General features: G+C 33.2%; 1 protein-coding gene across 2 annotated transcripts in view; it reads right to left on the bottom strand.

The window, feature by feature from the left end:
* Positions 1–1014: 1014 nt before the first annotated feature.
* Positions 1015–27020, bottom strand: part of LOC100376917 (ras-GEF domain-containing family member 1B-like) — a 90553-nt gene continuing 64547 nt past the window's right edge. For both annotated transcript variants that reach the window (XM_085493980.1, XM_085493981.1), the window contains 13 exons: positions 23851–23964; positions 10986–11075; positions 10509–10586; positions 10296–10384; positions 8511–8652; positions 7456–7620; positions 6707–6778; positions 6147–6341; positions 5571–5654; positions 5108–5299; positions 4366–4489; positions 3968–4040; positions 1015–3237 (listed from right to left, as the gene is read on the bottom strand). In XM_085493980.1, coding sequence (XP_085350106.1) covers positions 3210–3237; positions 3968–4040; positions 4366–4489; positions 5108–5299; positions 5571–5654; positions 6147–6341; positions 6707–6778; positions 7456–7620; positions 8511–8652; positions 10296–10384; positions 10509–10586; positions 10986–11075; positions 23851–23964 — 1446 coding nt within the window. In that variant the 3' untranslated portion in view covers positions 1015–3209. The remainder of the gene's footprint in view (positions 3238–3967; positions 4041–4365; positions 4490–5107; positions 5300–5570; positions 5655–6146; positions 6342–6706; positions 6779–7455; positions 7621–8510; positions 8653–10295; positions 10385–10508; positions 10587–10985; positions 11076–23850; positions 23965–27020) is intronic.

The following is a 27020-nucleotide window of genomic DNA, read 5'->3' as shown; positions in this document are numbered from 1 at the left end:
TGAAATAAAATTCAGCGAATATACCTTTTTTTCTATATTTTACATTCAACTTGTCAAAAATCAGTGAAAATGTCAAAGTATTTTACAGTATACCCCGACAGGGGCTATCCCATCAATTGCTATTGAACACATGGCCTTTCATTGACATCTATTTTGATCATTGTGTACTATGCTCTGTATCAACAAAAAATAATAATAAAAGAAAGCGAGAGTACGAGAGGCGTAGTGAAAATTAATTCAAAGTTTAAGATTAGTCTTTCAAATGAGAAGTTTAATGAATAATATATACATGTTATTTGAGATGTACAACTTGAAAAAAATGTGATCCATAGTGTAGAAGTTTATGACACTTAAAGAAAATAAATTTGATTTTACATCCGTGGTTTGCAGTCTGATTTATACCAGAGCACCTGTACTTTTTCAATTCAAGTTTAATATCTAAAATTGGCTTGTAAAAGTTAAAGCGAGGTGGTCGTCGCACAGCGCGTGTTTGAATTTCATGTGAATAAACAATGTATTTTACACGCATTGTATACGTTGCTATGAGTCCCATATCGAACAGTACGCGGCACGACGACTGTCACCCTTTAAGGTATCAATAAGCATGGTTTTCAACATTAAACTAATTATGCCTGTGGGTTACCCCAGATCATCTATGCAAGTTTCATTGAAATGTGAGGATTATGCATATTATGCCAAAAAGGTAATAGTGTGCTTCAATTTCAATCTAAAACTTGATCAAGTCTTGAGAATTGTCCTCAGGCAATTGTGTACCAAGTCCTTTTTGAATTGCAATAATTTGTCTTTGAGATGCACATGTATCTGTGGAAAATTGGGTAATTATTATGCACGGACTAATCAGGTATGTGCATTGTCCCCAGGCACCTATTTAAAAAATTTCATTGAAATCTGAAGAGCAGTACTCCAGATATTGGTGGAACAGACATGCAGACAGGATAACTGCAAAGACACTCCCATTGTGCACGCATGAGAAAATAAGAGCATAAGAAATGATTGTTTTCATATATTTTAATATTTTATTTTCAGTTTTTGTTTTCATAGTTGAAATATCACAATGTACAGTAAACAATATTTGCAAGGCACAACGATATACACATGCAACAAAAATATCATATATATAATGGACTTAATATCTACAATTTGTGAAATTTCCAAAATTGGATTTTTACATACAGCTACCCTAGTAGGTATTAATAGCACAGTTGTGTAAAAAACGAAAAAGTCCCACCCGAAATGCTACCATTTCCCATATGTATCCTTCTGATCAATTTCAATTGAGAAATTGCAGTTGTCATGACCACATATTGGTAATTAGATCATGCTTGCTGTAATTAGCTGATGCACGTTTGAGAAATAATTATATGGTATATACAGTAAAGTACAAAAATCTGGAATTTTTGGGATGTGCAGACAGGGAGTTTTCCATAACCTTTGTATGCATAAAAGACTATAGTTATTTCCACTTGATTTAGTACACTGAAATGCCGATTTCAAATCTCTCCTGTGCATCTCTAGTCTAATGTACCACCAGATTTTTGGTATCATGGTACCACACAAATTATACAAATTTTAAAAACTTGTACATGTGATTGTCATTAAAAAACCCCTTAATCTCTGCATTATTACAGGATTTCAGTAACCCAGCAACTCTTATCACAGTGGTAGAATACTAACCAGTTACAATGTATATGGGTAAACATCACTTGGTCACAACGCACATAAAACTAAGAAATCACATAAAAACATGAATTAAAATGATTTCTCACAGTTTTTTTGCAATTTCATTGCAAGTACAACATATAAATACTCCACACAAGATTATAATTCAGTTTAAAAATCTGATATTTTACAAGTCACCTAAAACTTGGCAGTGAAGAAATAATAGAGATTACATGTTTATTGAACATTAAATTAAATAGACGTTTGATACATAAACATACTGGGTATATTCTTAGATCAAATCGAGAGAGATTAATTGGACTGTGTGACTTGATGATGAAATGTCATACAATGTTCTAATTTTTTTAAAACTTTTCTATAATTTTTGCGCAATTGGAAGCATACCTTTAGATGCACCTCATGGCAGGAATTTTATAAATATGTGTAGGATATAACTGTACTCAGAAAGTTAAAGGCCAGTACCGTTTTATTTTATTTTATTTATACCCTAAAGTTTTATTTTACAGATGACAGTACATTTGGAAATAACCAAGGAGGTTCTTATTAAAACGTCACAAACGACGCAATGCACCGTGTTGAATGTGGGCTCTCTACAACATGTGTGAAATAAATTGTTTACATGAAATTTAATTCCATTCCACACATTTTAGCCACATCCTTCCTAGGCTTTGGAGTGATAGATTTACTAAATATTCAATTTTTTGCAATAATAATAGTTGTGATTTGACCTACAAATGCATTTGTTTCATTTTTAATTAATTTAATTATGACAATCCAACAGGAAGGAAATATAATACCTTCAAAGTTATGTCAATATTACAAGAAAGAAATATTAGTGATTGTGAATTAGAGGGTATGGCCACAATAAGTGTGTGTTGGGGTAAATTAGTTACCAGTCATGGGGAGAGGCACAATATGCAAAAGTTCAAATCTAGGATAGTCAATATCCTATGAATTCTGTTATTTAACAGAACATTTAAACAATCTTATATATTAACAAGGCAACACATTATTTTTCTTACAATGTCAATTAAAAGTTATAATTGCATAGTACTCTGATGGCTAAGCTCTGCAAATGATTGTATCGACAATTCTTTAAAAAAAAAACATTTTATGATAAAATTCATACTTGCAACTTTTAAAATATCTCTATTTTTTTAGCTATAAAACATATACTGCTTACAATTTTTAATAAAATATTTACACTCTGATCGTATATTGTATAGCGCCCTCAAGTGTTCACATATACAGAAACTTGTTTTTCTGTATATTTATATACGTCTTTGGAGGAAGGCACCTTCAACATGAACCTCCAAAAAATACTGCATTTTCAATTGACTGCCATGTTTTCTTTCTTGGTCTCCATGTTCCACAGTCTTGGCACACTTGGTTTTATCTCAAGATTTGGCCAATGTCACCGCTTCATGTCAGAGAACCGCATCTTGTTAATTCCATCATATAGCACCATTCAAATGTCAGCTACGCACACTTGTCAAGTAAAGAGCGAATCACTTACTGTGTGAGGGCTTCTTTCCTCTGCAAAGTGAAAAGAGTGAGGGTGAGATAAGAATTGATATTACCGGTAAATGCAGGTGGTGAGAATCACACAGGATTTCGTCAAAATTTTATGCATGCATTGTTTGATTTTCCTACATGTACAACAAAATCCATATTTCGCTAGTATTTATCCTGTCATTGACAACATTACTGGTAGTGCAGCCATGTTTTTGCTAATAATGCCATAACAACATGTCATCTGTCAATGATGTCTGATCACTTAGTACTTCCGTTTCACATACATGCATATATGTGGGAATGATTTAATCCCACACTCCCAGGGGCCAGGGCTGCGAAAACATAGAATCCTTCTCTTGTTTCCAAGAATAAATACATAACAAAACAACTATTGTGAATCAGGTTTCAAAATAAGACACCAAATATTAACCATGTGTAAGGCAAATTAAACTAAGAACATTTTTTTTTTCAAATACTTCTGAATCAATACGTAGTCAATAGAAATGCAAGTTCATTTGATTAAAAAATAAATAAGAAAATTAAAAAAAAATACATAATAATGTACCAAAATTTTAGGAGTGAAAATAGTATTTAAACTAGTTCTACTTATTCATAGATTTTTTAATCAGGTATGGGAGAGAATTACAAAACTAAAATTGGTGAAAATCAGGTGGTAGAATTAAATGCAAGTTAAGTGTACATTTGTTTTGATTGAATACGAGAAGTAGCTTTTAGGTAGTTTTTACTATACCTGAATGTTTTAAACCTTTCTTTTTCGAATTCATTTTCTGGATTTTCACTCTCGTATGAAGCTAAATACAGAGCTGAAAATGAAAAAAAATATATTGTTAATACTTGGTTGCTAAGTGATCATTTACCTGCTTTAGGTGCATGTTATATCATTCATTGCATAAGAAAATTGTTGACTCAAAGATGGTTTAGATCGCATACCATTACTGCATACCCAAATTTTTAGAATCCAAGCAAATGGATACTCAAAGGTATATCTTTGGAAGTATTATAATAACAAAATATCACTTGATATCTCTCACTTTAGAGGACTCACCACACAGGTAATATGTTATATTTCAATGAAGCCGAGAAATACAGACAATGTCATGCAATATAAATAACAATTAATAGACTTACAATTTTCTGTAAATACAGGTGCAGTAAGTAAATAATTAAGTGCCTGTCGGTCCCTGGAGTACGGACAATCCACTTGTTTCCATGTGATAAATTCAGTAATCTGTTTGGCAAGTTGCCAGAATTTCTAAAAATAAAAAATATACATGAGTTTCTTTATGCACACTTGGTAAATGAAGTTATCACTTTGTAACATTGCTTCCTTGGAACATATTACTTTGAACATTTAAGCTGCTCACATGAGATAACAATAATGTCATCAGTTCAAATTTTGGAAGACTATTTTCTAATTTCCGTTGGGAACTCCTAATCGTTGCATCACACACAGTAAAGATACCGGTAATTGCAATGCAGTTTAAATGACAGTAGCAGTGACATAACCCCATGTCAAAATTCCAATGTAATTAAAGTCGAATGTATTTTAAAGGCAGTGGTTGTTGCACCTTGCATGCATACACAGGATATGGGTGCCATATTAACAAAGATGGCAACTTAAAGAATGCTTTGCAGGTCAACACATACAATAGAGAAGATTTCGGTAACTCCTAAGATGATTGGAGCACATCAAACAATCAAATACTGTATTTAGTGCACATCGTGACCAGGTCAAAATTTATATTGTGTTTCCCACTGGGTAAGCGCTCGGGGAACGTGCGCACTAGGTTGTGTTTATCAACACAAATCCCCGCATATGTCTCGAATGATAATACCATCAATAAATTATAGTAAGTTGAACAGTACTTACATCAAAATTCACATGTCCATTCGCTATCTTGTTTGCACAACCTTCATTCAGGAAATAAATATCTTTCACAAGAAGACTAAAAAATGGAATTACTATGCGATCACATCCACCAATGGATGCCTGTGAACGCTGGATGGCTGCCCTCAGTGACTGTCGATAGTTCGAAAAATTTGACGTTGGATCCATCAAGTGCTGTAAACAAAGAGTTATATTGTAAAACCACAAGTTTACAACATGGACATAACAGTCAAGGACAGACATATTGCTTAAAGCGGGAGGGTTGTCACCTGCGCACACACGGGAATTGAGTCCCAAGCAATGCTAAAACGCAAACGCTCATGAGTAGACGCTTGTTTGTAAACAATGACGCGCTATGGCCATCTGACGACTCCCCCGCTTTAATATGCATGTAAAAATAAAAGTTATTGCATAACTGAACACAAGAGGGCAGTGCATATCTCACCTCTAGTACTTCAAATTTAGCCGTATTCACTTTGGCCCATGTCTTTTTTAGCCTTGATACAGGACACATATTTAAACCAGCTAGGTAGAGAAAAAATAACCAAACGTTCAGATAAAGAAATGAAGTAGAAGCTTCAGACAAAGTGAAGTGACATTCATTGCATTTGTTATTTATACTATGTAATAAGTAGACAGCACACAATTATGTCATACCGGTATTTTTCGACGGTTCCCATCGCGTGACTGATTTCAACGAAATGGCGACTACTCAACCCTCAGTTTTCATATCATATCTTATGTGACTTTAGTCATGTGTATGGTCACTTAGCCAAAGTGTTTCTGTCTAAAATTTCTGCTTATATTTAAACAAAAATGTTCAAAATGACAGCTTATGTTGTTTTAAGTAATTTCTTTATTTTCACTGATAAATGAAATCCACTAAATTAAATCCATGTGAACATGACAACTAATTATTTTACTGTAAAATCAGTGAATTTAAATTCCAGTGAAAATTATTACAATAAGTGGTCTGTGCTGCCTATAAAAGATAACAATTTCTGAAATATACATTACCTAGAATCGCCATGAGCGAATTGAAGTTACCAATATTAAAACTCTCCTTGGCAACATCGATAAAATATTCTATAAGCCTGGCCCTATGTTTTTTCTTAATGTGCATGCACACTTCTGTTGCCACGAAATAACTAAGTCTGTTAAACCACTCCACGTAGGCCTCTAGGTTATTCGTTTTTTTGATATCTTGGAATGGAATCTGGAAAAAAAAATAATTAGGAAGAAAATTTTAATTAATATTATGAGTAATATTCTCATGAATTCAGCAAAAATGATGCTGCAATTACAGCAAGTCATCAAACAAATCAACAATTGTGCCCCGTATGGGGACTAAAATTAGTATGCGTCCTCACTGGCCCTTGCCACAGATGCTTTTTTTGACTGACAGTGTTCGAAAAGTGCAAACCACATAAGAAGAAAACTGTACTTACACTTCAATTAAGAAATGTTTTTTAAGACTGACAGTGTTGGAAAATTGCAAAACTAAACTAAAACTAAAACTGTATTTATATTAAGAACAACAACAAAAATAATTAGAAATTACTTGATAAAATATTTGTCTACCTTAATATCGTCTGTTTCCTTTTTCATAAAAGCTTGGACAAACTCTTCAGGACCGATGTTTGTCAGCCTTTCCTGCAAAGAACGAAAAAACATAAACTTGAGTTTCACACAAAACATGATATCCCACAATGCCTCACACAAAACATGATATCCCACAATGCCTCACACAAAACATGATATCCCACAATGCCTCACACAAAACATGACATCCCACAATGCCTCACACAAAACATGATATCCCACAATGCCTCACACAAAACATGATATCCCACAATGCCTCACACAAAACATGATATCCCACAATGCCTCACACAAAACATGACATCCCACAATGCCTCAATACAATCCTGGATGTTGACAGATACCCCATTTTTGGCATCACACACACAGATAATTAAATAGTTTCATTTTAGATATAATTTTATATATAATTTAAAACTCATTTAATACATTATCAAGTGGTGACAGATGAATGTAAGTAGGGGGGCCAAATTAAACACACCTGTTACACACATACAATAAAATATTAACCAATAATAAAGTGATCAACATACAACTAGAGACTGTCTCTGTTCTCTTGGATTTTGTTATATATGTATTATCTTAAAAAGTTGTATTATGAAATGTCTTTTTACATGTAATTTACCATTTGTGTTGATGACCAATGGATTAATGGATTGTGCTGTGAAAACAAAGGTGACCAGAATGAAGCGGGTGAGTGACCCATTTTGATTAATATCATCACTTACCAATTCTATGTGTGTGAGCTGCTGCGCCATGATGTACGGATCGGGACAGATTTCTATAACGTTTGTTTGGAACGCTGCAGGATTGGCTCGAAGCATATGCATACGATCAGCGGCAGCTGCATTTACTTTGGCAAGGATTTCCTCGTACTTTTCCAACATTGCAAGCTGGGGAATGAAAAAAAAACAATCCTTGTGAGTTATTGTTTTGTATTAATTTCATAGTATGGAGAAATACTACAGAAAAGCAGTAGTGAAAGTAATGGTAACAGATGTTTCTTTATTTTTTTCTTTTAAAATATGTTCTACTTTAAGAGGTAACATTATAGTATTGTCCATACAAAAGCTAACCTGATACAAATGATCTGTTCCCCTTTTATCACCAAACAGCTGATTAATTACAAAGCATTGATATGCTAGAGTAGCTGTGCCCATACTTCCAGTATCATCAAATTAAACAACAATGCAATGCATGGTGCAAACATTTTAAAAGTCATTTGTAAGCAAGTCACATGTTCTCAATAAATCAAACAACCAACCTATTGTTGGTGAAATAGAATATCATTTAATGGCGGTTGTCATGGAAAGGGTTGCTCCGACAATGCTGCATGTGATCGTAATGTCTATTCCACTACAGGGAATGTATCCCAATCATCCAGTACATATATCCACACAAACATCAGAACACCCTTACATATAAACATGCAAGTTGTTATTGTGCGAAAATGTATAAAGTGGTGTTCAATGATTTTGAATTATGCAATATCAGGACCAATGAGAGTTGTATAAATGAATATGAGTATTGTTGATAGCACTAAAGAAGAATTTTGCAGTTCACATATATTGTAAGTGAAATTTACACAATTTTAATAGAGCAAATACAATGTAGAGAATAAAAGTGATAATGTCACCAAAGTGCTATAAACTCTGTCCATTTGGTGCTCTCCTATGTACCGGGGTTATATACCGGTAGTATATATAATTTAGAGACAAGAAAAGCATACATTTTTATACACAAATTATATATATTTAAAATATATTAAAAATTGTACACCTACCCGCCTAATTAGAGTCTGCATAAGCTGGCCTATGCTTTTTCTTAGATTTACATCAATTGATGCACATTTTTGGGTGATTTCTTTTAAATGTCTCATCATTCGCTCATCTCTGAAGTCATATGGGAAGGTTTCTGTCCACTCGCTGCAGGAAAAGAAAAAAACAAATAAATTATTTTGAAAATTCCCTTCATATAATCAACAAGCAGCCTGTCGGCTGAGATAGCTCCGCTGTTAGCAATGCACATGGCAATTAAAGAACAGAAGATATCATTAGAAAATGAACAAATTTGAGAGAGGTCCACATGTAGTACCTATATGTATAATATATCAAAGCAATTGGACTTGCGGTTTTCAACAAGAAGTCGAAAATATCACTTTTTACCAAAAATTACAAAAATATTCATCAAAATTAGAGAATTAAAGATATCATCATGAAATGAACAAATCTGAGAGAGGTCCACATGTAGTACCTATATATGTAATATCAAAGCAATTGGACTTGCGGTTTTCAACAAGAAGTCGAAAATATCACTTTTTACCAAAAATTACAAAAATATTCACCGAAATTAGAGAATTAAAGATATCATTACAAAATGAACAAATCTGAGAGAGGTCCACATGTAGTACCTATATATGTAATATCAAAGCAATTGGACTTGCGGTTTTCAACAAGAAGTCGAAAATATCACTTTTTACCAAAAATTACAAAAATATTCACCAAAATTAGAGAATTAAAGATATCATTACAAAATGAACAAATCTGAGAGAGGTCCACATGTAGTACCTATATATGTAATATCAAAGCAATTGGACTTGCGGTTTTCAACAAGAGGTCGAAAATATCACTTTTTACCAAAAATTACAAAAATATTCACCAAAATTAGAGAATTGAAGATATCATTACAAAATGAACAAATCTGAGAGAGGTCGACATGTAGTACCTATATATGTAAATATCAAAGCAATTGGACTTGCGGTTTTCAACAAGAAGTCGAAAATATCACTTTTTACCAAAAATGACAAAAATATTCACCAAAATTAGAGAATTAAAGATATCATTACAAAATGAACAAATCTGAGAGAGGTCCAAATGTAGTACCTATATATGTAATATCAAAGCAATTGTACTTGCGGTTTTCAACAAGAAGTCGAAAATATCACTTTTTACTAAAAATGACAAAAATATTCACCAAAATTAGAGAATTGAAGATATCATCATGAAATGAACAAATCTGAGAGAGGTCTACCCAAGGTACATATACACCAAGTATCAAAGCATTCAGGCTTGTAGTTTTCAAGAAGAAGTCGAAAAAGTAAAACATTGACACGGACGACGACGACGGACGACGACGACGGACAATCACTCATATGATAAGCTCCGCTCGACAAAGTCGACAGCGGAGCTAAAAATAGTGTGAACAATTACTACTAATTTTGTCTTGATCTGACTTGATGAAACCTAAAAACCTTTTTCTATTCAAACATACATGTAAATGACATATATGCCTCCAGAAATCATAGTTATTTATATGTTGTAACATTGGGGGGGGGGGGCAACACATAAACAGGGATAAGAGCAGTAGCTACCCTTTTTTTCATTTGGGCATCAGGGGGAGGGGGCAATCACGTATGTGGGGTGGGTGGTTACATTACATGTGTTTTAGATTCATTTAATGTGTGAAATGCAAGGTATTTTAGGAAATATTTTGTTTTCTCTCCTAGACTTGCAAAACTTTCTTATTGTGTCAGGAATGTTAATGTAATCAATATAAAATGCCAGTTTACCTTAATAACAGTACGAGGTTTGGTCCAAATCTACTGAACTGAGCTCTATCTATATGTCTATTGAGAAGGTTCTGTTGTAAAATTGATAACTGAAAATAAACGAGAATACAAGAATAAAAATTAGATTAAACTAGATAATTCAATTGCATTTGCATCTCACTTGATAAAAAAGATCCTTACTTTAATGTAGATATTACAATTAGCTATTCTTACCTCACATACTTCTTGTAATAATTCATATGGTTTCATAAATAATCGACTACAAAGCAAGAATGCAAATATATATGTCCTCTGAAAAAAGAAGATAAGAACAAACATTAATAATCAAATCAAAATAATAAAACAAAATTACATTTGAAGACCAACTGAATTTGTTAAAAGTATCAAAGTGCATTGTGGGCTCTAATTTGAGATGCAACATCAAAGACATTGGGGGGTGATGACTGAACTGTATATAATATTTTTTAGGGTTTCTTCATGAGATGATTGCCGGCTAAATAGCTGTCTACTTGGCTTGTTCAGCTGGCTACTGTGTTTTTTAAAGACACACAACTTATAGAAAAGTATTTCAAACTGTATTTGAAATATTTTTACACTAGAAATCAATAATTTCCATTACATGAATTATTCATATACGCAAATGAAGTAGATTTTTTGCACCAATCACATGCAAAGATAACTATGACTTACATCAGGGTAGTAGTCTGCTGTTGGCACTATGTGCTGTATGAGAGCTTCTATTGAACCCGAGAACAGGTTGCCATCATGGTAAATTAAAGCCTGCAAGACAAAAAAACAATTAAATATATTAGTCTATGGTGACTCAGTCTAATGTATTATTACCTTGATGTATTATAGTCTCTCACGATTGGCTATCATCTCATGCCTTTCATTAACATTTTGAATGCAATCATTTCCTAAACAATTATTGGTGCAACAATTTCTCAATATTTGTGAAAATGAATCTGAGTTTTGAAGCCATCGGACAAAATTAAAGTTAATTTTCAGTTTTTACTTAAAAAATTTGGCTATTTTTGTTCCAATCTTCTGAAGGAAGGTGCAGACTATAAATGGCACTACCGGGGGTAAGAGGGAACTGGTGGTGAAAAATTATGTGGATTTATTTTGTGAAAGATAATAAAATAAAGTTGTCTTTGGATTAAAACGGTTAAACCTATTAAAGCCAAAGTCAATTTTATCTCCTCCTTCGCAATGAACAAATTTTTTTTTGACATTTTTGGTCTGAAAGTAACACAAATAATTAGTTTCAAAACTCAAAATTCACTCATACATACAGATCTCTGTTCAGAGTAATACTATGTTAAGACCGACCTAAGCTACTGAAGCACAAAATTTAACATCTGCGAAAAATGTATTTATACCACAGTTACATGGGAGTGTCATGGTAACTGTATCCAAGAGATACACTTTAATCAATATATTCATATGACAGAAGTGTTTTGGCAGTTGAAGACAGCTTGTACCGCCAGAAAGCAATACCCATAGTTAATTTATCTAGGCACACTGCCAAGCCCTGTGCATTCAAGTCATTTTTGACTGCCTATAATGTTACTTAAAGTGAGGGTGTCATAGCAGGAAAAAAGTTTAGACATAAACTAGAAAATATTTCCATGGTAGACCAACCACGACTGAAGTGTATCTCTTACTAGCCTAATTGGAAAATAATTAAACTAGAATTAAAGTTACATACAACAGGACGACAGTATTTCCTCTATTAGCAACACGTGTTTATGTGAATGATAGTAGTGTAACAATGGTCATTATAAATACCGTTAAATCTGTATTAGAAGCCGCATCTTTGAGAGAAGTCGCACCCATTCTTTTTGAATAATTAAGAACCAAAAATTCATCATTTCTCACATGTGTACATGCTCTAATAGAAGCCACATCCCCTCTGTTGCATTGTATCATTTTAATAGAAGCCACGGTTTCTAATGCAGATTTTACAGTAATACTTTTTAATGGTCCTGATTTCATTTTTCACTATTTTCGTGATGATTCAGTAAAAATAAAAGCCGGATAATATGCCTTTTTTCTTGTATTTAAAGCGGGACAGTCGTCAACTACACGTGCGTCAGATGGCTAAAGCGTGTCATTGTTTACAAACAAGCGTCTACCCATGAGCCTTTGCATTTTTAACGTGTGTTGTTATGGTCGCTTGGGACTAAATTCCAGTGCGTGTGCACGTGACGACCCCCTCGCTTAACATTCAACTCATCAAAATTCGGCAAAAAAACTCCATACATGTTTTTTCATGTTTATGTTCGAGGACATATGGTTACAATTTTACGATAGATCACCATGATATCCCAAAATAGTTACAATGACCTGCTCGTTAACAAACTCATTATATATTCAAGTCACACACACATGTCTGAGTATAGACATGTAAATTGCATACAAACAAGTTTATCAGTACTCCCGTGACATCAGTTTTAATTGCATCATCATGCTATACACATGTACAACATGACAGGCTTGAAATAATACTGTAAAATCTGTATTAGAAGCCGCGGCTTCTATTAAAATGGTACAATGCAACAGAGGGGATGCGGCTTCTATTAGAGCATATACACATATGAGAAATGGTGAATTTTAGATTCTCAATTATTCAAAAAGAATGGGTGCGACTTCTATTAGGGATGCGGCTTCTAATACAGATTTTACGGTACATCATTTGCCATGCAAGCAATGATGTAATCTCTCCTGAGAGAAAATACACAAGAGGTCATGACCTGATGATACAGACTGGAATAGTTTAAACTAAGTGCTTTATTTGCATGTCTACCTTTTGGTTGCAAAAGTGTGGGTAATGTGAATTGATAATCCCTAATCGGAGATTGTGTTAAGCCTAATCTGCCTGTCTCCAAATTCATATACTGTAGAATACTTTATTTATGCTGGGATTAATTATCGCTGGAAAGAAATTTTGGGTGTTTTGTATGGAATTTATTTTCTCGGATTTTTCAAGTTGAATGTAAAATATAGGAAAAAAGGTATATTCGCTGGATTTTATTTTCACTGAATCATTCCTTCAGCGAAAATTAATTCCAAGGGAAAAAAAAAAGTATTTTACAGTAATAATAAACAAGAGATTAATTTAGGTCTATAACTGTAAAGCAAATTTGACATTTCTGTTTGCAGACTAAATAACAAATATTCAACATTTTCTCACCTCACAATACTTTATAATAAATTACAATAAGCTAACCATCGAAATACGGTAATTGCTTGTTTATTGGAAATTTCTCTACAGACTATTATTTCAGTATCATAAGACTGTTTTTTGTGCTATTAGACGTATGAGTCATAATAATCCCATGGGTGTACACCCACAGAGATTGATGTAACTTGGAGATGTCACCCACATGGTTATTTGATTGTTCTCGGAAAATTCCCAAACATGTGCATGCTTTTTCTTTTTACAAGAATGGATTCTAATGTTTGTGATGTAATTGTTTATTTGTTGTTTTTCAATCTATAGTACTAACAAATAAAAAACCCTGGAAAATTACATGTCGTTTGTCGTAAAACGAATCAAAACATGTACTGTATAATTAATGTGACGTCTGTGAAGTTTTGACAATGCAGCAACTTATTAAATGAAAAGTTCCATGACGAGGGACGTGTTGTTATTTCAATCTATTGTAATTCCACTCCAGTTCCATTACTGTACAATACTAACCACAGGGAACAAAACAAAACACAATATACCCTTGTTCCACACCATTGTTAAAAATGCCCAATCTAGGGAGACAGTAAGTGTTACTGACCAATCTAGAATCCTTTCAAAATCACCAAAATAAATATTGACCAGAATTTCACTTTTCAAATTAGTCAGACGCTGTACATTTCACATGACATTTCTAAATATTTGAAGGGTACATGTGGCTACTCGCACAGAAGGTATCTCGTACATGTAAACACACAACATATGCCATAAGGCGCATGTACGAACACTGGAAAGTCTTACACTACAAGTTATTAGTCTCCATTATATTTATTGAAATTCATGTAAAAGATTGAACACTTGTTATAATCTTTAGCGAAGAAAAAGTCCAGTGACCCTGACCTGGACTATTTACTTTCTCCAACACAAAAGATCTACCTACACTGACAGATTATATATGCGCAATTCAAAATGGCGTCACTAAAACTTATCTATACTTGGGACTAGTAAAGTGAAAATAAGATACTAATTACCTATTTGTAGAAATAATAATAATATTTATTGCATCTTTAGAAATACGGTATTTCTATCAGTACAGTAGCAATAAAAGTATAATAATAATGAAATAATAAAGAAAGAGAAAATATTATAATGTTAAGTATAAAAGTAAAATGTAATGTGTTAAATTTTTTACTAATACTAATAAGTTTAATAATAGAAGATAATTAATTATAAACTTAGATTGGGTTAATGACCCAATACAATGGATTATACCTCAGTAACAGTCTGGGAGGGCAAATTAAATTGAAATCAACACCTTGTTGTTGAAACAGATCATTGATCATTTTGGTCTCCAAAGCTAAGGACAACCATTGAGGGCAAGAAACATACATGAAGGTTACTGCTGTCAAGGTCTGATCAGTATAATCCAGTCTGTAGGGAAGTGTTTCTCACCCATGCACACAAGAATAATAAACAAGTCTACATCCGAGAGGGACTGAATACCAAACAGCATCAACAATAATTCATTTACTTTTTAAAATGTGTTCCTTATTATCAACATGTTCATAATAGTTTTTTGTTTTTTAAAATGGTCAACTTATAAAACTAGCAGAATTTAGTCACCATGGAAACAAAAAATCATTTAATTATTCTTTAAAGTATCCTGTATATGTTTTTTCAGCTTCTCTGATGGCTGTCAGTTTTTCATGTTCACATATATAATGGAGATTCAATAGAGACAGGGAAAATACTGTACTGCTAAGACATAACCTAATATTAAGCCAGTTTCAATCTGACTTAAAGCTAGCTTATCTTATATGCAAGATGATCACATATTTAAATTATGCAGCGTAATCTGCCGAAATACGTCTCAATATAAATAAATACTACAAAGTTCAAATTATGTATGATACTGGCTTTAAATAATAAATAAGTTGTGATGGCAAAGTCAGCTGATAGCTAGAGTGAAAGTTCAGTTCTGTCCAGACTACTGTAAAAGGATTAATTATTCACTGGGTTTCAATTTTGCTTATTTCGCTGACTGGAAAATGCGCTAAATTAAAACCCAGTATATATGTAACTTGAGCATAGAACACATTATCTAAATGATAAAACCATGAATTTAAAACCCACTGAATATGCCTGAAATGCTAAATCACTGAAATTTAAACCCAGTGAAAATTAGTCATTTTACAGTATATACTGTACACCTCCAGTGAATAACTTCACAGCACAGAACTTATCAATAAATTTAAGTACACTGATGGGATTATCTTCCTGAAATGTGATTAATGTGATTTTCTGTGCATATCCGACTGATATATAGATTGTACACACTGTTACACATACATGGTATGCATTAATAGCTAATCAATAAGACAACTAGGGCTAAGCTTTCAGTCCACTGTGTTTTATAAGCAACACTTTCCCTGAGAGGGGGACACAATACAATAGTTTGTTTTTTGCAAAATGACCATGTCATAAATACATACACTTCGTATCTAAGTAGAATAGATTCAATCTGAAAAACTAATTCATTATAACCAAACGTACTGAGTTTGGTTAATATAAATTTGTCTGTTTTCCCAACCACCTGTTTTAGAGGACATTACAAAAAACCAACATTAATGACAAATCAGTAGATTTTTTTTAGCTAATATATAATATAAATGATTGCCCCTGCAACATAACAAAATAAATCAATATGATCCTCATCTAACTTAATCTTTGTTGACATACAATACCGTAATTGTGATTTCATTTCAATGCCAGGGTCAAATATTATCACAGCTGTTGCTTTTTATGAATTTTTTTTCAATTAATTTTTCAGAAAAAATAGATTTTCATATTAAATATCTCACTAAATTATACAGACTATTAAATTAGATGAATCATCCAGGATAATATTTTATTTTGTACAAGATTATGAATGAACATGTATTTCTGTTTGATTATGCTAAATAAAATGATGCAAATTAATGATAATAAATGTTTTAAATAAGTATAGATAATTAAATATGTATCCAGTTGAAAATGCTGACAAATAAGGATCTGATAAACAAGTGTTGGTAAAAAGCACAAGCATATAATTTCAATATCTGAAATTTAAATCATTAATAAATTAACAAACACATGAATTATTTAGACTGGCTGCGGGAAGCGCTTAAAACTGAGCACCGTACTAATAATATGCTACCAAGATGAATGACTCAGAGACGTACAATAGATGAAGAAGAAAAATAAATGATGTAAGAAAACCACTTCCTTTTAGTAACAGAAAGAAATCCATTGAGTAGACTCAATAGTTATTTAATACAAAAAGCAGCAGGAAATTGGAGTAAATTTAGAACTTCCTAACAAACACATATAGGAACAGCTGTCACATTATTCTGAATGACAGAATAGATTTCATAAGTTCAAGGGTCATTTATAATTAATTTATTCAATATCCACAATATATACGAGTACTCTGGAGTGATGAAAAGTGATTTTGATTCAAGTTTGTGACTTTTGGTGTCAAATCAGAGGTCGTTGATGTGGAATGAATTTAGAATTTCACAAATATTTCCGCAATACTGAGTAAAAATCTACAGTATATTCTTCTTTTTGTTTATTTCAATTATGCAAATTAATTCAGAATTTGTACAGACATCAGTTCATTTGTGATTGTTTTCATCATTTCAGAAAACGATCATAAAATTCAACTTTTTGTTGTAAACACTGGTTATACTTTCCATTCCAAAGCAGTATGAAAATTTAACATGAATTGTCACTTCTCTCTGAAATTTGAAAGTGATGATCACATTTGTATTAGGCATGAAAACAAAATGAAAAGATCTGCAGTAACTATGGCAACAAAGTGTATTGTTTCACCATCTGTGCCGAAGTGCTGACAAACCTGCTTTATATTGACATACAAATTTAATGACAATTAAAAAATATAATGTTTAGAAAATAAAACAGAATGTTGACCCACAAAATGCAATACATTGTACACACATGAAATTGGGGCATGGATAATGTGTTATTGACAGCTGGGAATCTGATTAAAATTGGGGTTTACAGATTTGGATTTATTGGAGCTGAGAAGACAATACAGAACTGTGGTTAAAAAACTTGGGGAGTAAATCTGATTCCTGAATAAATAGAATATTAAAAAAAAATATTACAACTAGATTAATAAATGGCCAGAGGAAAGTGGTTTGGTTCAAATACCGAGGTATTCATTTAGAAGAGGATGTTTACATGTACAATAACAAATCTATGGAGAAGTGACTGGAAAAGCTGAGACAGGATTCTTGCCTTAGATATGGGTTCATATTAGACATGTAATAGGAAACTATAACACAGTGACCAAACTTACATGAGTTAGTGAGCATTCCATTTCAGGGCAACAGTATTTGTTATTATTTATTAAGTTTCAGTCGAAAACAACAAAAATTGAATATGCCGAAATATACATTTTAAAAATATTGATAAAAATACACATATATTTAGTATTCAGTATTTATCAAAAATTCCTTTTTATTTTTAATACTATATACCTTTGTACTTCAATATGGTTTGGATTAACAGAATTACTAAAATCAATATTTATGTTTTTCAATGGCCTAAATTCAATTGCAGATGGACCGAAAACTGTAGGGTTGCACAGACAACAGTACTGTGTTGAATCCATGTATTGGGCCATTCCAGTTTATATCTGCACCCACCCCCCCTGTTGATGAGCTTGTGTTTTTACTTCATACATGGTGTAATTTCCATGGGTGTACAAGTCATACAAAGTAATACAGTAATGGAAATCCAAAACTATAGTTCCTACTTATGGTGTTGATGAGTTCCGTTGTGCCACCATACAGAGTAGGATTTCCAAATATAACTCCAAGTTCACAATTTTATATTTGATAATGGAAATCCAAACTAGTCCTGATTCACGGTGTTGATGAGCTCATTCGTGCCACCATCTTTATCTAATTTCAGTAATAAATATTTCATACTGGCCCAATTTTTTTACCATATACATTCAGAATTCCAAGTTTTTTTAGTCATACTGTTGGAAATCCAACCTCATCAACCGGTATGTGGCGGGATAAACTAGGCCATATTTTATTTAGTAGCCATAACTGCCTGGATTTCCAGGAATTTTTTTTCCATACTCGTCTGGATTTCCAGATTCTGTTTCTCCATATACAGTTGGAATTCTGGGGTATTTTCCCCGTCATACAATGCTGGAAATCCGACCACATTAACAGGGGGGGTGTGCAGATATAAACTGGAATGACCCATTGATGGTTTCACTGTCTTGATGATTAAACCACTGTTTCATCTTTTAATACGACCCTGAGAGACCTTTTTTTTACTGATAACTACGGTGTACGTTCAATTCCTCTCATATCAACATGAGATTGCTACAACACTATAGCTGTATCAGCTTTCCTACAAGCAACTGCTGTTACCAAGGTCGAAATTTCATATTTTAGTCAAACTTTGAAATTGACATTACACTGTAACGGTCTTAAGATAATCTCAACGATATAAATATCATGCTGTAAACCAGATATAAACAGCATGACTGTTGATCAAGCAAATTCAATGCATTTGGGACTACCAGCAGAAAAAACTATTTAAAAGCTAAAGCTTCAATAAGCATGCTGCTGCTGCTTTTGGTGAAGCCTTCAACTAAGCTTTGTCATCAATCTTCAGACGTCTAACAGTATTAAACGTTTGATCATGCCAAATATGGTGTGCACATCATGGGTCAAAACATTCGTACTACCACAAAGCTGACCTCTTATATGCATACTGGCGACAGAATTTAAAACCCTGAATAAGACGACTAAGGTTCAGTGTAAACAACCTTTAGAAATTAAACTAGTGTGTCATGCAGAAACAGTTAGAATAATATTTGTTTTCATAATGGACCACAGACCTCCTATCCTTAACAAAGCGATTAACATATCAACATAGCACATGTAGATTAGACTGGAATTTAATTTCAATGTTAACAAATTCAGTTATTACTTTACAGAATATACTATTTGCTGACAGATGGTACAACATTATACTGCTTAGAAGCAAAATAAATGATTTCATATTTTATTTTTGTTTTGTTGTGTCTAATTATAAATCATGACTATGTGGAGTTTTGTCATGAAACAAACAACTGTTTCTGTTCCTCTTTCTCTAGTTAAATCATGTAAAGTATCATGGCAGTATTGATTCTTTATTGATGTCATGTGTTTGTTGTTCAACAAGGTGTCCTCCATCAATGAAGTCCATTAGTACTATATACATTGTATTTTGTTATGTAACCCTTAACACTTGCATCATCAGCCATTTTGAAAAGAAAGTTCTAAGTAGAACATTCCAGCATATTTATCACTTTAAGTCAACAATGAGTCATTATTTCCAACTGAAAGCACCACAGTCATGTGTCCCCTGCTGATTTACACTGATTTGATGTCCCAGTCTGCTGGGAGATGCAATCCCACTGGGAAAAAACAACACACCTGTTTGATTCACTTCAACAGAGAAACAATTACACACAGTACTACACTGTGAGAGGTCATTTAGTTTTAGATGAGTATAGGAGTTATTTCCAACAATGGTTTGGGTAGCAATCAGTTTATACAGCAAGTAATACGGCATATGGGAGTTATCAAGACTCTCACAGTAACACTGCTAGCATGTAGTATGTATAAACATGGTTACCCTTCTGTATTGCTGCACACAAATGATCGATACTCACTTCTGTCTTTCTGAAATCCAAGTGCACGGAACGTGGTCTGTGAAGCGGTACTCTATATCCAGAATTATGAGGTCGAATCGAACGTGGTACATGCATTACTTCCATAGCGTGGAGGGTGAGCTAGGAGCTCTCGGATCGAGCCACACCTCAACAACGACTATCTCACCAACTGACTAGACTTGGTAGTGTGTCCTCAAGGGAAAGGAGTTTATGACTCACAGACTTGTTTGTCATGCGTAGAATTCATAATGAGATCTCCCATTAACAGTACTATGAATGGTGGCTGGGTGAAAGCACAATGGGTGCACTCAGCGGACAATGCTATACAGTGAGTGCAGCTTAACAATAGATGCGAATGGTGCATGCGTTGCCAGTTGAAATAGAACAACCTCCCCCATGTATGGACAAGCTAATGTGTCACACAATAGGAGGAGTAACACTATTCTCACAGTGAACAATACCCACACCCTGGGGTTGAAACCAAGCTTAGTAAGAAGACTATCACTTACAAGTCAAATGTTAATTATTCAAACATTTGCATATATAAGCACATAGAGGTTACCCAACCCTGGACTAGCTGGTGAAAGTGACATCAACTAGCAGGGTCATAACATGAAGTCTACCATGCTTTCATATGCGGGTGTGTGCACAAGTCACAATGTTATTAAATGAACATGGACCACAGCAAACACCACAGAAATAGCCATGGTGTGTGCAGAAAGCGGCAGGTATATAATGTTTCACATGTAAAATAGTTATAAAAACACAAAAAGCACAGTTCAAGTCTGACTACTGTATTTAAATATCAGTAGAACTTGTACGGCTGCAAAGTGACATCATTCATTTTATTGAATGATTCAAATTCTTGAGCAAAGCAATCTTACCAATTGTTAATAAAAATAAAAATATCACCATTGCAGCTACTTATTTTGATGAGCAGTCTTGGCATACCTAAATATTTGGAAAGCTTCCAATCAATAATAGAAAGCCATCAGTCTTGCTATCAGCACTGAATTTATCCTGCCCAATGCAATCACTTTATAATAGTAGTCACATATCTCTTTAACTGCTTGCAATGTACATGGCACTTCGTCTGACATCTAATGATTCATAAAACACACCATGTGAGCTATTCAGTTTTTTTATTATTATTTTAAGTCATATAAGTCCAGTATCATGTTTTACTCAGGAATTATTCCAACCTTCTTCCTTCATTTTATTTAGTAAACTTTTAACATTAAATTTCCAACATAAAAAACAAACAAACATTTGTTTGATTAAATTCACTTCAGGAGAGCTACAGGAGAGATAGGAGAGATCAAAGGATTGTAATAATACAAGATACATTAACAAGATGGTGTGAAAAATGCCATATTTAAACAGTGTGCATAGGGCATGTCTGGGAGCAACAAATACTCTAGCAAGAACCTTGAATCTTTATACCCATAGTTCAGTTGATTTTAAGAGACATGAAAAGTTCAGTATCTTTTACTTGCACTATTAGTAGCGCCTGCACTGAGGTAAATGACAGAGAAGTGTGTATGGTCAAAATAATGCATATTTTTAATGAATCAGTATACAATAAATGCAACTGTTTATAGGCGTTTTCATTGGAATAGCACTTATAATAAACCAGATATGGTACTGTAAGATACTTTATTTTCACCTGGAATTAATTCTCGCTATTTTTGCTGAAGGAATGATTCAGTGAATATAAAATCCAGCGAATATGCCTTTTTTTCAATATTTCACATTCAACTCATCAAAAACCAGTGAAAATAAATTCCATACAAAACACTCAAACAGTCTTTTCAGCAAAAATTCCATACAAAACACTCAAACAGTCTTTACAATAAAGTATTTTATTTATAAGGGGGTAATTATTCACTGGGTTTTAATTTAGCTTATTTCGCTGACTGGAAAATGCGCTAAATTAAAACCCAGTGAATATGTAAAATTTAGCATAGAACACATTATCTAAATGACGAAACCGTGAATTTAAAACCCACTGAATATGCCTGAAATAGTAAATCAGTGAAATTTAAACCCATTTTACAGTATATGGTTAATCTAGAGGTGGATTCTGGGATTAGTGTCACTGGAAATAATTTGTTCAGAATTCAGGACCAAGGTGTTAATTGGTAGGTGTGTGTTTGACTTGATGTGCCTTGAGCTGCTCACTGAGCTGTGCCAATGCCCCAAGGAGCTGAGATGGTGTTAAAAATTGATTCTTCTGGTCCAGTGACCAGATTAATAATGTATATTGCATATACACATGTCTAATGAGCACTATTATGGCATTTTCTCAGTCAGTACATTAAAATATAACTTTTGCATTGAAACACCTCAGTAATTTACAAAAGTGTATGTGCTACAAATAGAGTAAATACAATATATATTGTGATATCCAAAGATTTATAAAATAAAGGTAAGCAACTTTCATAACCATGTATATGGTGTTATATACGATGACCATATAAGCAAACTTTCATGATTTGTGAACGCTTGAATGTGATCTCAGTCCACAGGCGTCAATCAAATGAAGTTCTCACCAATAATGCCTCAAAACATAGTGGGAGCTTGGAAATGTTTGAATGCATAAACAGAAATGAACTCTGTATTCAAAAATTGAAAACACACACATATTACAAATGGTCTGAGATGAAAACAACTAGTTCTTTCACAAACAAATTTATTGCATATCACACCCTTGCAATCTTATAAATCCTTAGATAAAAATAGTTGTCAAAATCAGCTCATTAATTAGCAAGGCAGGGCTCACATCAAATGCAGAAATAAATGTGTTAAGCCGTATGCTATGCAGTTTATAATAATCAGGATGCACCGTAGTTTTCACATGTTCTGCATGCAACTTCACCATAGGAGCACATAGGAAGCATAACGATACAGTTTCTTTTTCTTCAGATGACTTTGATCCTGCAAGTTCTGATCCTAATTTTTAAAATTATTGCAAGCCCAGCGGCAAAAGTGATGCAGAAAGTGAATAAATCTGAGACAGCATGTGTGAGAAAAGAGTAAACTCCAAATGACAACGATGCTGAGTGAGTTAATATTATAAAATCATTTATTTTCATTGGCATTTAATTTCACTATTTTGACGTTTTGAGCAATTTCACTGTTTTTTAAGTTCACAAAATTAGCAGGGAAACAATAAGTGCTATTGTTATTTTACATGATTTTAATTTAGTGTTTTTTACTTATCTGCAGAAACAGCAAAATTAAATAAAGTACCTTTACAGTAAGATAGAGATGCAAGCTGATGAGAAACTAGTTTTATTGTTCAAAATTTTACTATATCAAAAATAATTTTATATTCTTCAGACAAATTTACATTTTCATTCATATTATATATGTACGTAAAACAACATTTTATTATTCAAATAATCAATAGAAGGAGTGTGTAGCTTATCAAACATTTTTACCTGTCACAATTATATTTAAAAGAAAGAACATACATCTCCTGTCTGAAGAGGGCGCTGTCTATCTCTATGTGAGTGACACATATTCAGATCATATTCATTATGTTTTCAGACAGAAAATATGAATACATCAACTGAGCACAAAATACACTTTAGTGTAACAAATACACTTACGTTACAGTCTAACCTATCGTCTTCAGCTACCGCGGCATGTCCGTTCGGTATTCCTCCATTATGGTGGTGATATGCAAACATAGTGGCAAGGTTGGATGTCTGTGGTAAACTTCTCTATAAAGAACAAAAAAATCTTGGAATGAGTTACAAATCGTCATTTGTAGTAGAAACTGTCCTAAAAATATTTGGCTATGTGTTTTGTTATTTCACCGTCCCTCCAGTATTGAGGGACAGTGGTTAGCATAGGAGAGAAGTAGATGCATAATACAGCTGTTATGATGATAGTATACTATCTCAGCTTACATGAAAGACATCCTAAGTTTGATGAGTTCAAAGAAAAACTGTATGAATCAGCAGTCCACAAAATTTTAACCACAAGTTCAAAGAATACATCAAATTTTACAAGAACTTTTATGAAAAGTTTATAATAATATAATAATTTACTAATTTTCCTTGGAAATGAGCAAAACAAAAACGAATCAAAAATAAATGATAAGCTCCGCTCGAGAAAGTCAACAGCAGAGATAAAAAGAGAAAGCCATTATAAACCCAAATACTAATACATGTTGGTAAATTTTTACAATTTTAAAATAAGTTTTGAATACACACATAAACAATCAATAACAAGTCTAATCACTTGATGTGGATGACATTCTACACTCAGCCTGATATGTGGGGAAGTGCGTTTAATGCAGGATGTGCTATAATCTCAGGATCATTTTAACGCTTTGGAGCCAAAACTGTTTTGCCTGTTATTGAAAAGTTAGTCATGTTGCCAAACAAGGTCATGAAATTGACCATTGGAATGTGAAGACAAAGCCAGGATTATGGTACTCAATTGACAATAGCAGATAAGAAAAAACCAAGCCCATAGGTAAAGTATTATATCAGTAAATACAATCAGCAAGCAGAGGACAGCCATAAATCACCAATTAGAGAATACACTGATAAGACTAGTCAACTATAGAGTAAACTATTTGAAAACTGAAGAATTTGGCATTGGAAGATATATGATTGTCGCAGCCATTTTGAAAATTGTTATATATAGATCTATACAAGACATAACAGATTTAAAAGAACTCGGAAAATGAATCGACTGCCATGTTTTTGTTTGTAGACTAAAGTACGGTAGTCGTCACCCAATGCATGCATGAGATATGGGACTCTTATTAAGATGACAACTTTGATTGTTGCACAGATTAATGCATACAAAAAGAAAGAGGTGCTACCAAGGTTTAACCAGATTGGAATGCACCAAATCACTCAGAGCAGTCAAAGTCGGTATTTAGTGCACATCGCGGTTAGATGAAAACATGCATCCATGCTTACAATGGGGAGAATGTACTTGGTTGTGGGAAAATCACTGTATATCAACACAATTCTTGCACATGCATGGCGTGGTGATCACTCACCTTTACCTCGCCAACAAACAATTAATTTCACCATGTAAAAAGGTGGTTACCGGTATATACAGTTGCCCTGGCCATGCACATACTAAGTGTACCATAGCGTTTATATATTGCTACCATATTTGCTCTATTATTATTAATCGATATAGATCTCCAATAGAAGTGTGAATTAATCTAAAATCACATTTGTTGTACGTGAATCATTAAAATCTTAAAATATTACACTACTAATAGAGTAAATACGGTATTGCAACTTAGGAATTTCTAATATTTTTACAAAAAATAATAATAATAATTAATGGCTTCCTCAATACCAACTCAGAGCATCGATAAATGTTTAAATTCCATCAGTATTTTATGTCACCTCCACTGGCCATAATAAACATTCTCTGCACAATAGTATCTAAGTGGGGTTTACTCATGTACAATTAATTACATTCTTATAATAGAAAGTATCCCGAATAAATTCAAAGAAAAAGCCGACAAAGCTACCGGGACATACTTGTCGCTATTCGCATAACCAACCAGTTTTAATCATTCTCTTCACTGATCAAGATCAAGGATGTAAAAAACTGTATTTCGGTGGCAAAAATTACCAACCTTAAATTACCTACACAACTTACAAAATTATGCGCATACATTTTAAATTTCAAACTTCAAACTGATTTTTTTGTAAATCTACATCGGTGACCCTGTGTACAAGCAGTGTTATTGGCTAAACAGGTTAATAAAGATGAAATACATGTAATCTAAAAACTAAATTATTAACTTTGTTTTTATCAATTTTCATGATCAAAATACAATTTACAATTTTGAGTGCACCAATATATTTGCCACACTCAGTGGCTTCACATGTATTTTTACATGTAACTGCTTTGATTTTATGAGAATATTTTTTGAGTTCAGAAATTGTTTTAGCTTTGTAGCATTTCCTAAGGACTTTTTAGACAGGATCAATGTGAATGGTAAGGATTATTTAGGAAGGGGATTTTTTTTTTACTACTCCTAGAGTAAAATTATCAAAATGTGAAAATTGAAGGTTCACTTATGGTGAGCTAGACTAATGAAAACAACTCAAAAGCCAGTCAGCAAGGCATTAGCATTACAAGTATATCAACACAACCTCTTTATATAAGACAGCTACATCAGCAAAAAAAACAGCATCCCTGCATATTATCACAGCAATAAATTCTTAATAAACAATTAAAATTTCAGATTCCTCAAATGCAGGAAATAGTTATCAATAAGAGCTAGGCCTTATCTTGTACAAACGCTGTTAACAACACTCAACACACCCAGTTCTCTGGTCCTAGATATCACAACTATGTTGATTTAATAAAAACATGAAGCACTGAGATCCAAGGAATGCAGTAAGTGTCAAACGCAATTTATACGTACAAAAAAAAAGATTGTTTTTACATCCAACAGAATATACACATTCTGGAGTGTTTGCTACCTATGATTTGATTAGCGATGAGGTTAGAACACATGTTTCTTATTTCGTAGAATTCCAGAGTGAACGAAATCTGTCAATCCAGTCTTTTATCATAATCCATTATCTCGTTCTCTTTCCAATTAATTAATTTGCTACCAGCTGACATAACAAGATATAACTTCAAAGATCGGTTATCAGCAGCAAATGTTTAAATGGTGCATGAATTAACAATAAGTTTTAACTCATATACACATGTAGTGAGTGTCTTACGGGACCTTGTTTCAAACGTGAGTACCGCACTGTCTGCGCTTGCAAGGCTTTAAGAA

Source organism: Saccoglossus kowalevskii, chromosome 19 (genome assembly GCF_978046115.1).
Source record: "Saccoglossus kowalevskii chromosome 19, keSacKowa6.1, whole genome shotgun sequence".
In the NCBI taxonomy this organism is placed as follows: domain Eukaryota; kingdom Metazoa; phylum Hemichordata; class Enteropneusta; family Harrimaniidae; genus Saccoglossus; species Saccoglossus kowalevskii.
Note: the sequence above shows the minus strand (reverse complement) of the source record. Positions and strands in the feature narration are given on the sequence as shown.